This window comes from Oreochromis niloticus, linkage group LG3 (assembly GCF_001858045.2).
Source record: "Oreochromis niloticus isolate F11D_XX linkage group LG3, O_niloticus_UMD_NMBU, whole genome shotgun sequence".
NCBI classification, from domain to species: Eukaryota; Metazoa; Chordata; class Actinopteri; order Cichliformes; family Cichlidae; genus Oreochromis; species Oreochromis niloticus.
Window position 1 is genome coordinate 31,309,317 of NC_031967.2, and position 14,587 is coordinate 31,323,903.

General features: G+C 39.9%; 1 protein-coding gene across 1 annotated transcript; it reads left to right on the forward strand.

The window, feature by feature from the left end:
• Positions 1-1,790: 1,790 nt before the first annotated feature.
• LOC100706314 (serine protease 27) lies at positions 1,791-5,421 on the forward strand. The gene is made up of 6 exons (XM_019353146.2): positions 1,791-1,861; positions 2,664-2,684; positions 3,050-3,215; positions 3,460-3,719; positions 3,823-3,977; positions 4,443-5,421. The coding sequence occupies exons 1-6, from the start codon at positions 1,804-1,806 to the stop codon at positions 4,890-4,892; spliced, it is 1,110 nt and encodes a 369-aa protein (XP_019208691.1). The 5' UTR covers positions 1,791-1,803; the 3' UTR covers positions 4,893-5,421.
• Positions 5,422-14,587: the final 9,166 nt, after the last annotated feature.

Sequence of the window (14,587 nt, forward strand, 5' to 3'; positions counted from 1 at the left end):
GTGACGACTGGGACAGGCTAAAGCCCCCCACCCTATTGTGACCCTGATTTGAATAGACAGACTCATGACGCTCAATTTGAGCTGTTGGTGTGTCCTTGGATTTTGTGGTATTAACAGTCTTTCTTACAGAATCTATGCAATGAGCCATGCTCACTGAGATTATTCATATATTTACTTGAAGGCTCTGAAAAATGTGCTGGGTACATGAAGGATGCCAATCAAATCACATCATAACTGCTTACAGTTGAGGAACTTATTCATATGTATTTGAAAGATTGATGATTTTCTATAAATTTGAGATCCATTTTTGATTACTGATTCCAAGATAGTCTTTATGGATGTCAAAGGTCAAACAGCTGGAAAGGAAACCATGCTGTGTACTGTGATGTTTCACCAACATGTGGGAGATGATGTTTTATCTATCTATCTATCTATCTATCTATCTATCTATCTATCTATCTATCTATCTATCTATATATATATATATATATATATATATATATATATATATGTATATATATATATATATATATATATATATATGTATACACACACACTGACTAAAATGAACAAAAAATAAAATAAATGAATAAAAACAACTTCATATGAAGTTGGTAGTCCTAAGTAGAAGTGTTTCAAAGAGAAAAAAATTAATATATGAAGTTGGAAAAATCAGACTTTAGCATTAAAAAAAGCAAACCATGGACCACAGAGGCCCCGAAACAGCTCAGAATTAGGTTTTGCAAAAATCCACCAGTGAGGTTTAAAATCAAACCAGAGTTAAAACACTGCAAAAGACTAACTTACATCAAAGCTAAAAAGCCGGTGCTGAAGGAAGTTGACCAAAAGTGGCTTAAATAACATTATATAAGATACTGCACAAATTTAAAGATTAAAATCCCAGGATGTGATGGACTACTGAAAATGACTGAATGCTGAACCAAACCAAGAGTAAAACAGAGTAAAAGTTCAATCCTTTTTGGCTATAACATGTTATGGTCTTAAAGAGGGTTAAAATGTTACTGAATCCACCAGTTGTTTGTAAAGTTGCTGTTCAGTAAACAGGCATACCTACAGAAATACAATCTGATTGCTGATTATTTCTCATGATTATATTTGGTTAAAGGTTTGCATGGGAACTTTGGTTTTATCTTTTATCGGAAGTGCTGCACATATTTTTATGCACATCCCCTACCCTAAAGTTGGTCATCATTCAGTGACCAAGTCTCATCTTAACCCAATAGAGCCGCTTTTGATTCACCAAAGACAAAACTGGAAAGAAAGTAGCCCCAAAACAAGCAGCCATTGCTTGTGGCTTTTGGAAATGCTTGGCAGAGCAGCGGTTAATGGATGTTAGACTTCAGGCACTCATTGACTGCAACAGATTTTCATCCAAGTATTAAAAACAATCCTTATATTTAAAATCATGTTAGCTTGTCCAAATTCTTTTTGAGCCTCTAGAAATTGGGGGACTATGTATAAATTTCTGTAATTCCTAAATAGTTAATGCAACACTGGATTAAACCCCTTGATTTAAAGCTAAACATCAGCACTTCAGCCACAACTTGGTTGATTTAAATCCCACTGTGATGGTGTACAAAGGCAAAATTAGAAAAATGGTGTCACTGTCCTAACATGACCTAAGCGTCTCGAAACCTTTTGATTACATTTTTTGTTGTTGTTGTTTTTAAACCTGATGTTGATTCAGGTTTCTATGCATGGTTGTCTCCAAGTAAAGATGTGGGTGTAGCTGAACATCAGTATTTAGTGCCAAAGACAGCCTGAAAAAGGGGGCAGTTAAAAATGGCTTTCCAAAGGTTTGTGTGCTGTTTCTTTGTGATGATCATTGTCTTATGCAAAGGTGAGCAAGAATAGCTGATTTTCTTTAGTCACATATTAAATGTATATATATTATATATAGTGTTTATATTGCAATTAAATTATTTTTTATTTTAATTCAAGAGTTAATTAAAACATTTCAGTACAGTAACTATGTGCTCACTGGAAGTGTTGAATTCAGTAAATACAAATAATAACAAGTAAGTTGATAGTTAACTGTTGGAGTTTTAGTTTGCTGTTAACAAAAATGTTTACTCACTGGTTAATAATTAACATTATCTGGATGATTATTGTTAACTTGCAACTTTCTAAATAAGAACATATTTAAATATTATTTGGATAGTTATCATAATGTTGACACTCATGTTTAGAATATTTTGTATTAAATTGTAATTTTACATATCGTGTCATCAGTCGACTGTGAAGGCTGTGGATCATATCCTGTTTGTTTTGGTTGTTGCTCAGTTTGGCACCAAAACTAGTTGGTGAGGTTTAGGAAAGGTTCAGTTACAATATGTTCCTTCACACCACATTACACAATGATGTTTAAGGGTTATTAAGGGTAATAAATGCTGTGGTGAGATTGGCTTAATTGTTGCTACTGCAAGTCTGTCAACAAGATCTAAAAAGAGAAGTGCTGACAAAGTGAATGTTAGCAGTTCTGGAATAAACAATAATTGGAATAAATGTCTGAGTAGTAGGTCGGTCAGTAGGTCCATGTTAAAAACGGGTTTTTTGTTTGTTTTTGGCACACATTCACAAAAACAAGTCCTCATCTACAATAAACTGTTTAACATGGATGTTTTTTCTGTTAAAATTTTCAGACTGTCATTCACAGCAGCCTGGTAAGTAAACAAAAGCAATGTTACACTTTCTTCACATTTCAAGCTTTACAGCAGACAGTACTGTAATAACCTATTTTGTTTCAGTGACAGAAAATGTGCTCTGTCTCTCTTTTAATATTTAATTTATCTATTTAAACTACAGAAGCAAATTATTATCTAGCTTTGACATCTGACATCGGCCAACATCATTTGTCACCAAAGTAACTGTGGCTAAAACCAGAATTGATCTCTAACAAGAGAAACACTAAAAGAATACAGGATTATGAAAAAATCAGCAGGCACAAGATTTTGAATGTTATTCAATTTGACCTGTGAGTGGTTTTAATGTTGTGGCTGATCAGTGTGTCTTTTTTCTTTTTTTCCAGCATGTGTTAAAAAGGCTTTAAAAAGCGTCCCATTCCTTCTACGTCAAGCTACAACCCCAGTAAACTGGCCCTGGCTGGCATTTATAACTGTTTTTAAGCAGTTTAAGTGTGGAGGGTCCCTCATCAGTGACCAGTGGGTGCTGACAGCTGCTCAGTGCATATCACCGTGAGTCACTGTTGGACGTTTACACTGTTGGTGATGATGAGGATAATGTTGGATATGACTGCTATTGCCAATCTTTCAAATAATATCGCAAATTAATACTTTTAAAGTTAAATATTAAAAAAAAGAAAACTCTCCAGAGCAAATCAGAATTTAAAATAAAAAAAAACATGGAGATTTCTTTTTTTTCAGTAATCAAATGAAGTGGTTTAAAAGAACTTCCTCTCTTTCTTTTTTTTGTTTTAAGTCAAGAGATCGGTGACACAGCTGTGTTTCTGGGCGTCCAGAATCTGACAGGTCCATTTCCACCTGTAGTGGGTCTAAGAGTTGATAAAATCATCTGCCATCCTGACTACAGCAATTTGACCCTCAAAAACAACATTTGTCTGCTGAAGCTGTCCACTCCTGTGAATTTCACAGACTACATTCAGCCAATCTGCTTAGCTGCAGAAAACAGCACTTTCTATGCTGGGACTAACACCTGGCTCACTGGCTTTGGTATAACGAGTAAGTTCAAAGGTACCAAGTAGCAGAGCAGTCATAGCTTTCTCACTGTAAGGACTCAGGATTCCTTTACAACTCCTTAACTTTGAAATGTCTCTGAAATTAGGTAACCTCACGTTCCCCAACATCCTGCAGGAGGCAAATGTGCCAGTAGTGGGAAACAATGAGTGCCAGTGTTACTATGAAGACTTGACGTTCTCCAGTATTACAGAGAACATGATCTGCACTGGACTCCAAGCTGGAGGGACGAGCTCATGTTATGTAATGTTTTGTTTTTTTAAGTCACTTTACTGTTTTTCTTTCAACATGTTCATAATTATTGCTGATAAACATGCCAGCTTTGATGAAATGTCCAATGTTCTTTGAATGATGGCTCATTTCATTTGATTTTTACTCATTTATTCAACAAGGATTGAATTAACTTACAATTGACATAAACTAAAGTAAATTGACTTCACAGCTATTGATATTTGAGGACATCATTACTAAAAATGTAAATGAAATCAGAAATGTCATATGTTTCTTCAATACTAAAACTACTTCTATATTACTAATACTGTCTAATAATAACAATAAGACTAATTAATAATATTATTGTCTTTTAAAAATTATTTACATTAGATGCTATAAAGTCAAGTCATTCTTCCACAGACTGGATGCTGCAGGAACAGGTCAACCTCTAAGAGGTAAACGTCGTTCTTTTATCAACTTTATTTGTTTTCACAGGGAGATGGAGGGGGAGCGCTCATGATCGAAACAGGTTCAGTCTGGATCCAAATTGGAATTGTGAGTTTCAGTGTCGGCTGCGCCCGACCTCTGAGACCTGAAGTCTACACTCGTGTGTCCCAGTACCAGAAATGGATCAGTGACACCATCACCGACACAGAACCAGGCTTTGTCTCCTTCACCTCTACAGGCACTGACAGCGACTTGAGCTTTAATTGTTCAGCATTTGTACCACCTGCCCCTGCCCCTGTCCCTACCACTGCCCCTGCCCCTGTCCCTACCACTGCCCCTGTCCCTGTCCCTACCACTGCCCCTGTCCCTGTTCCTAACGTTGATGTGTGTGACAGTGTGTTTTGCAGTGGTGAAAATTTGATCCACTTCACTCCCTTCACCTCACTCTGTGTTCTCATTGCATTGCTCCATATGTTTATTGGAAGCACTAAAATGTAACTCAACTCATGTACTCAAGTACTTTGCGTAAGTACAAACTTACATACTTTAAATCAGAACTCTTCCTTTATGGCAAACAATTAAACAAGGAATATTATATATCTTATACCTAGGATCTTTTATGGGAAATCCTTATTTCTTTACTTTATTAATGAAAGTACGTCTTTAAAACATTATTATTAAAGCTTTGTGCTGTGTTAACATCAAATACATCAACAGCTGAAACAATGAGCAGATTAACATTTGGACACAAAATATTTTTTGTCAAAGATGATTTGTTATCCTTTCGTTAAAAATTTTATTAATAACTGGTTTAATTTTCAATACTTTCTTAAGTTTTGACTGTGTGTTGAATATTGTGGAGGGGATAATACATTTGCAATTGTCATCAGCAAAAATCATTTTAAAACAATTCCAGGGAGTGAATTGAAGTATTTCAGGTTTTAATTTTTTTAAAATCATGTTTTGTTATAGAATTTTGTCAATCGAAATGTTTAATAATTTAAACATAAATACAATAAAATAAAAACAATAAAAGCAGCTATGGTGTTTTCTTTAATGAAGCTTTCCAGATTTACAGACACATACATGTCAACATAACAGAAAAATGCTGCATTTAGACTGGACAATCTACATGGTGGAAAATATTTTCTGTGAATGGACTACTAATTTTTATATCCTGGCTCCCTGTTAAATCCATAATTGAATTCAAAATCCTGCTCCTCACATACAAGGTCTTAAATAATCAGGTGCCATCTTATCTTAATGACCTTGTAGTACCATATCACCCTATTAGAGCACTTCGCTCTCACACTGCAGGCCTACTTGTTGTTCCTAGAGTATTTAAAAGTAGAATGGGAGGCAGAGCCTTCAGTTTTCAGGCCCCTCTTCTGTGGAACCAGCTTCCAGTTTGGATTCGGGAGACAGACACTATCTCTACTTTTAAGATTAGGCTTAAAACTTTCCTTTTTGCTACAGCATATAGTTAGGGCTGGACCAGGTGACCCTGAATCCTCCCTTATTCATGCTTCAGTCACCTTTCTCACTCACTGTCTCTGCATTTAGTTTTTACATTATAACAACATCAGTTATTCTTAATCTCTCGCTCTCCTCCACAGCATATCTTTGTCCTCTCTTCCTCCCATTACCTCCAGCTGGCCGCAGATGGCTGACACTTCCTGAGCCTGGTACTTCTGGAGTTTTCCTCCTCCTCCTAAAAGGAACTGTCGCCAAAGTGCTTGCTAAAAGGGGGTTGTCTAATTTGGGGGGGTTTCTCTGTATTATGGTAGGGTCTTTGATTCAATAAAAGGACTGACAATGCATTGCTTCAAATGGAGAAACTCTTGAGGGATGGCTACTATGAGGAAAAGCAATATAACGTACAATATAAAGTAACTTGAGGTGACTGTTGCTGCAATTTTTGAGCTATATAATAAAACTGAACTGAAGTGAACAGAATTCAATTGAATTGAATGACAGTACAATCAGCAAAAGACTGAATGAGTATGGTTTGTTTGGAAGCGTGCCAGTAGAAAAGACCATGGCAGCACAGCTTAGGTTTGCAAAGCAACATTACTTTTAAATGCCTGCAGTCTGAGAGTGAAGTGCTCTAATGGGGTGATACAGTCTTAGAGACTTAGAGCTTTTTATTGTCATTGTGCAGTTTCTTCCACAGCAAAATTGGGTAGCTGGACCACAAAGCTGCAAAAGTAAGAAGAAGAGAAACCAATATACAATGAGGGGGGGAAAGAAATAATATAAATAAGTAAAATAAAAGCAATGTATATGTATACATATATGTGAGCGAAACTATATACATGGTGTATGTGTAAGAAACATTGAAACAGAAACATTGTGGGTCTGTATACAAGGACAGTTGTATAATGTAATAAATAAATAAGGGTGGAGGGGCTATGGTCATTTAGGGTGGAGATGGTAGTTCTACTGGGACCAAAATATTGCACAGGACCGAAAAATATTGCACATACCAAGGATATTGCACATGAGTCAAAAATATTGCAGAGAACATGGAAAGACTGAGATATTGCACATAGATGATCAACAGCAGTGTCAGAGTGGATGTGTTGGGTAAGTCTGTACACACTCTTAGTTTGCATTAAGAGTTCTGACAGCCCACGGGAAGAAGCTGTTCTTTAGTCTGTCGGTTTTGCACCTGATGGATCTGAGCCTTTTTCCAGAGGGCAGGATGTTGAAGAGGTGGTGGTTAGGATGGAGGTGGTCCTTTATAATTGCCCTGGCTCTGGAGAGACATCTTGAGCTGGCAATTAAGTCCAGGGAGGGGAGTGGACAGCCAATCACCTTCTCTGCAGTTCTGATGACCCTCTGTAGTCTCTTCTTGTCAGCTGTTGTGCAACCAGAGAGGGTGTGGGGAGCCACAGCCCCGTCCTCAAGGGCATGAAGCAGGTATGGAGGAGATCCAGGCTCCAGACATCCAGAGACCCCCAGAGCGCAAGAGTCCAAGGAAGACCAATGGAGGGGCAACCGTGCCACCCTCCTGGAACGAGCTGAGGAGAGCCCCAGACAAGTCACGGTGCAGAAGCCAGAGGGGGTTGCAGTGATGTGCCCGTGAGCTTCGCCGGCAGCCAGCTGTGCCAGAGTGGACTGAGCCCCAGGCCCAGGGCACCCCACCCCCGAAGGGGCCCGACCGAGCCACAGGTGCCAGGCCCCGACAAGCAGCCACTGGGAGTGAGCCGATGCATACCTGAGCGCCCAGCCCCGGACACCAAGAACCACCAACGCACCGATCTCTGATGGTGTCAGCCACCGGCAGGGAGAGTGGTGAGGGGAAATGGGCCTCCATACCTTGGAGAGCCTGAGATGTCCCTAGAGAGGTGGCGTCTGATACCCGACCTGCAATATAGACACAGACAAACAGGCACACACAGATACAAACATCCATTTCCACCCCCATGCACACATATGCAAAGACAGACAAATAGACACTGTACACACAATCACACTCCCTAAACGTACTCTATACCCCAGGTCTAGGTGCCCTTGACCCTGGAGGGGGAAACTGCACCCAGACCCAGGTAGTGTTACCCTCTTCCCTGGGGTGGAGAGAAGCAGACCGCCCCGACTCTGCAGCAGCAGGGAGGCCCCACATTCCAGACCCCAATCAGACGGCCAACTCCTCCTCCTAGCCCCCCCCGCTCCAGCGGGCCGCATAGAACGGGGGTGTGTGAAGACTCCAAACCTCCCTCCCCCGCTCATATGTAGTGTTGATGCATGTGTGTTCTAAGGTGCATTTAAAACCCAGGAGGGCATGGAGCTACCTGCCAGAGAGCAGCAGGTAAGCACATAGCCCCTCCTGATAGCCCTCAATGTCTACATGTATTTTAAATTGAGAGGTGGGCAACGACGCCAGGGGTGAGGTGTACACCCTGATGATCTTTTAGATTCCGTGTAGCGTGCCCAACCCCAAGGTCCTATATGTATGTGTTATGAGAGTGTGAGTAATGTGAATGTCTAAGTTGTGGAATAAAATTGAGGCACAGGCGGCCAGAAGGGGACAGAGAGGGGGGGTATTCAATTCTGGATTTAACAGGGAGCCAATGCAGAGAAGCCAGTATAGTCCCTGTCAGTACTCGTGCTGCGGCATTTTGGATTGACTGAAGGCTTTAAGGGAGTTTTTAGGAAATCCTGTTACTACCGATTTACAGTAGTTTGGCCTAGAAGTAATAAATGCATGAACTAGTTTTTCAGTGTCACTCTGAGACAGGATATTTCTAATTTTAGAGATGTTGTGCAAATGAAAGAAAGCAGTCTTACATATTTGTTTAACATGTGCATTAAAGGACATATCCAAGACTCGAAGATTCCTTGCACTGTTACTGGAGGCCAAGGTAATGAGTAATTATCTGGTTAGATACCTGGTTAGATTTCTAACATTTTTAGGGCTGAGTATAATAATCTCAGTTTTATATGAATTTAGAAGTAGAAAATTAGAGATCATCCAGGACTTTATATCTTTAAAATATTGCTGCAGTTTAACTAATTGGTGTTTGTTTGCTGACTTAATGGATAGATAAAGCTGGGTGTCATCTACATAGCAGTGAAAATGTGTACTCAGTCTTGTAATGATACTGCCTAAAGCAGTGGTTCCCAAACTTTTTTTACTATGCCCCCCTTTGTTTTACAAGCAATACAGGGGTAAATACCTCACCACCAGTATCGCTTCACAGAAACTTTGATGGGGGAAGTTTTTTTCTTCTATGCAGAAAAAAGGGTATGCTCTTTTGGAGCAACATCTAACCAAGGAATAAGTTTATTGTTGTGCATGTGTTTCTGTAACTGAGATGTCAGACTATACTGGATGTCATACTCTTTCACCTCTTTTTCTTCCTCCCAAATTTTTTTTTTTTTTTTTTTGAGGCTGGAGTAGCAAACCTGAGCAACAGAGTTAGTGTTTTGATTTTAAAGCTTGTCTGCGAGCAAAATAAATAGCAAACAGAGAAAGATCAAGTGTGTTAAAACAATTTATATGTAAATGCCTAGCTTGGCTTTTTTGCTGCCTCAGTTGCAGCTACAGTTCTAGTCTGGCAACTGTTTGATTCAGGAGCCACATGGGTGGCATCCTCTCACACATACACACAGCTAACTACATTTTAGTTTCTAAAAGTATTTAAAAATTAAGCTGTTACCTTGAATAAGATGACACTTTTTGGATTACAGACTATTCAAAAGGAGTGGCACTGCGTCCTCGAGTTGACACAGCTTTGACTTTGGTTTGGTTAAATAGGTGAGAAACTTTCCAACTATGTGACTCTCTCAACGGCTAGATCTGAATCTTTAAAGATTTCAACAAACTTAACCAGTGACTCATGTCTTACTTGGAAAAGATTAAAACAAGATGTTCCTCTATCAAAAACTATGCGGTTTGGTTACCATGCCAAGACTCGCCATGTTACACTGAGAACTTCAACCAAACAAAAGTCAAAACTGGAATTTTCTCAAGCTACTAAAACAAGTTGTACCACAACTCACATGATACAACAATGAGGATGTTACTGACTTTATTTTTCTAAGCAAGTCATTTTTTGGAAGCATTTTTCATCACCTGGCAAAACAGCTTCTGTCTTGGCTAATTAAGTTACCACACTGTAAAATGTAATATTGTGTTTAATTAAAAATATTAAGCAGGCAGAACTCAGTTTTTATCAATTTGTTATTAGAACTCGATTTAAGCAACTTACCAGTACTTTTTATGCAAAAATGCTGATCAACTCAATTTATTTGAGTTTTCTTTACTTAGAAAAGCTAAGTAAGCTGGAAATGTTGATTCTCAGTGCAGAAGGATGAAAGATGTGGTTTGAAAATGCCACGTCACTACTGTCCTCCTCCCTAGCACGGATCAGTCCGCATGTTCATGGCGCATTTTTTCTGGAATATGTTGAGCAAACCTGGAGAAGCTTCAGCTCAAGAGATTGTTGTCATTGCTGTGGATCTTTACCTGATACACTGACTTGGTGAGTAAATGTTTACACTTATTCAAACTGATTTTTGTGGCTTCTCTTAGTTTAGCACCAGGTTTATAATCTTGCTAGCTAGTTAGTGTTAGCCTAGCGTTGCTGCTGCCGCTGGGCTCATGTTACTTAAAAATTAACACCACAGCCCTAAAAACCTTATAAAAATATGTCTGTGAAATTTTCTGTTGATTGTTTGAAATAAAAAAAAAGTGAGATAAGAGCCTAGAAAAAAGTTTTCGGGAGGTGCAACCGTTAGGGGTGGGGTGTGGGGGGTATTTTCAATCCATAGCTCTAACTAACTATATATATCATGTTTAACCTGAGTAGCAAAAGACCACAGGGGGGTTGAAAACGACATGCCAGGAGTTAGCTGTGCTCGGCTGCTCTATTGAGCCTTGACCTCCCGGTCAGCTATCGCGCTGGTGGATAACAGAGCTCTTGAAAACGTTGAAGCACTTTTGCAAATATGTGATATTTTGTTAAATTAAGTAGATATTTGAGCATTACACAACTACATTCTCGCCTGAAAATATCTTAAAGGTTTATTTGGTGACCCAGAAAGGGTAATTTAGGGAAAAGGAGGATCGCATTTGTCGGCCGCAGTTGTCGGAGCCTGTCTATGTGTAATTGTGTGTACTTGTGGACTTGTGATACGTTGGAGAACAAGTACTGTTCCAGTTCAAAGTACACATGAAGCCGGGAACGCGAAAATTTCCGGGATGTGTTTTTGCTCCTCTCGTTTTATCGAGCATGTATCGTGACTTGGGTTGACAGGGGATTTCTTTAAATCACCCTGCCGTTCTTTCTTTAGCCAAGACTCCTGAGTTTAGAAAACACACAAACACTGCAGTTCTTCTTTTACTCGCGAGGGCAGCCCTTTAGACGCTGGATCTGCGTCTATTGACTGTCCGCGTCCTTTATTTCTACAAGATGTTCCTGTGTGTGTGTGTGTGTGTGTGTGTGTGTGTGTGTGTGTACAAAGGTAACAACGTCATTAAGAGCAGCGGGTTTTTCCCCTTCACTACATTTGCATGTTCTTCTAATAGAGCTGAGTCTTCACTTCTCTGTTCTCTGAAGACAGGAAGCGGTTAGTATCTGCAGAGGTTCAGCACACAAGTTACTAGGTGAAAAGTCACTTAGACATGTCCTTAATAATAAGATAAAAAGGTACATTTCATATAGCTGATCATATTATACAATATTCTCTTAACATTCCCTCCTGTTGATCACGAAGTGAAATGTACAATTCATCAGTGTGTTTCTCACATTTTCAGTTACTACATCATTAGTTACACTTCATCTCCATCTGACAAATAGGAAAAGAAGTCTTCATCGGTTTTGGTACATCTGCGTATGCTGTGAATGACAAACTAATCATCTGTGAAATTACAGCTTTAAACAAAGAATAACATAAGTAAAGAAAGGCAAAATAAAATCAAGAGAAAATTCAATGATGATCAACAGTCTCTTTAAAACTTGTTAAAGTTCAGGGCTTCTTCCTGGATCAGGATGTTGATGATGTTGTGCACCTTACAAAAGTCATTAGATCAGATTTGGTGCACTTGTTCCAGGGTGTTTCTCATACATGGCTGTATTAATATGCTCGGCATGTGCGAGCAAACATAACAGTCTTTCTCTGTGGTTTTGTTAAACACATATCTGTATCAGTCACCTTTCATCCAAGGATGGATGTGATCTTGTGTCATGTCCATTAGGTGTAAGCTGTCGTGCGTCCATCTTCTCTGTCTGCCTTGTGGCTCGGCTGCTGTTGGCATCAGCTGGGATCCTGTAAGGGTGAGCTTTTATAGTCAAGGTAACCAGCAGGGTTCCCCTTCACATTGTCGCACATAGGTCCATCACACCTACACCTGGCTGCCCTAAAGTTGATCGGATGGAGATTAGAGTGCGGGCTCACCCTACGGGGACCCAATCGCACTGCTCCCCCTCACCCCCGAAGCAACCAAGCGTAAGTGAGGCTTCCCTAATGTGCTTCCTCCTTGGTGTCGGGGCTTCTCGGGACCTCAACCTTTTTGCAGTGGCTCTGATGTATCCAGGAGGGTCTCTCTGCAATTTTACAGGCTGTGGGTGTTGTCAATAACACTTGGTATGGACCCTCCCAGCGAGGCATACTCCAATTTTTCCTCTGGAGCACCCGTAACAGGATCCAATCACCTGGTTTCAACCTGCAAGAGACTGGAGAAGAGTTGTACGGCAGTTTATTGTTCAAAACAATATCCTTATTTTCTAGTAGTTTTGCCATCCATTCTGCCAGAGTTGTTTCTCTGACGGATTTTTCTAAAGGTTCGCTTGTCACTGGCAGTGGAAAAGGTCTCCCATGAACAACCTCAAAAGGTGTCAGTTTTTGAGAGCCTTGTGTTAATCTCATCCACATTTTTACTAGGCCTATGCATTCAGGCCATGGTCTTCCTGTTTCTGCCATGCATTTTCTGAGTCTCTGTTTTATTGTGCCGTTAGTTCTCTCTACCAACCCTGCACTTTGTGGATGATAAGCACAATGGTTTTTTATGCTGAATCCTAGTGCTTCAGAGACTTTACTAATCACATCATTAACAAAATGTGTCCCATTATCTGATCTTATCAGAGTAGGGATACCATATGTTGGAATGAAATGATTGCATAAACATTTTGCAACTGAGATTGCATCTGCTTTTTTCACTGGATAAATCTCTGGCCATTTTGAAAATACGTCTACAATCACTAGAGCGTATTTTGAGCCTTGACTTTCACTTAATTCAATAAAGTCCATGTGAATGGTGTGAAATGGATGAGGTGGTGTGGGGAAATGTCCTCTTTTTGTCCTCAGATTGCCTTGTGAATTGTGTTTTTGACAGATCATGCATGTCCTCACAAATTCCTTTGCTGAAGTTTCAAAATTCAGAGTATAGAAGTGTGTGTTTACAACTTGGACCATTCCCCCCGTCGAAACATGGGTCACCCCATGGGTCACCAATGCTGCTGTTCTGTGTAGGGACTTTGGGAGTATTGGTTTACCTTCACAAGTCATCAAATCATTTTGCAATTGTGCTCCACACTTTAACCATTTCTTTTGTTCTGCAGTTGATGCGGCTCTTTGTTCATCTTTAAGCACATCAAGTGGTATTTGCATAGAGGATGCAGACATTAATGTGTCTACAGTTTGTTGTGCGGCTAATTTTGCTGCTCGATCTGCAAAGTTATTGCCTTGAGTTATTTCTGATGTATCTTTCTGATATGCAGCACATTTGCATAATGCTAACCGTTTTGGCAATGTTATCACTTGCAACAGTGCTTTCAGAAGATTTCCATGTTTCACTGGATTACCAGTAGAGGTAATCATTCCTCTGTTCTGCCAAATTTTAGCAAAATGGTGCACTGCTGAGAAAACATACTGGCTGTCAGTGTGGATATTTATGTCTTGGCCTGCGTGCAATTCACATGCACGTATCACTGCTGTTAGTTCTGCACTCTGTGCAGAGTGTGAGGATGTTAGCGGTTCCGCTTCTACGACTCTATCTGCTGTAGTTACTGCATAACCTACACAGTTTTGTCCTAGGCTATTTTTAGACGCTGAACCGTCTACAAAAATGTCAGTGAAACCAGCTTGTGGTGTGCTGTAGATGTCAGCTCGTGGCTTTGTCTCCTCATCTAACTTTGTCATACAGCAGTGCGGATAGCCTTCGTCGGGTGAGGCCAAAAGTGTGCCAGGGTTCAATTGACCACACTTCTCAATGCTGATGTGTGATTGTGACAACAAGATTCCAACATACGACAGTTGTCTTGCGTGTGTGAGGTAGGACAAATTGGCTTGGAGTAGTATTGAAGTCACTGCATGGGGTACCTTGATAATCAAAGTATGCCCTAAAACAATGTCAGCTGACTTTTTTACTGCTTCTGCTGCTGCTGCACAGGCCTGTACACACGTAGGCAGGCCTGAAGCAACAGAGTCTAATTTACAGGAGTAAAATTTTTAGTATGGGCTTGTCTTCTAACAGTGTGACTAGTTCATACACATTAAACACTTCTGTATCATCCTGTTTTTCCTCACTTCCCTGTTCTCTGTCTAGTCAGTCTTCATTCCTTCCTTCTTTTTTCTTTCCTGATCTACAGTCTCTAGAAAAGTGTCCCTCCTTTCCACATTGCCAACAGGTATTGTCTCTTTCCCTGTCGAAACGTTCTGATCTGTTATTTCCTCTGCCTCTATAACCT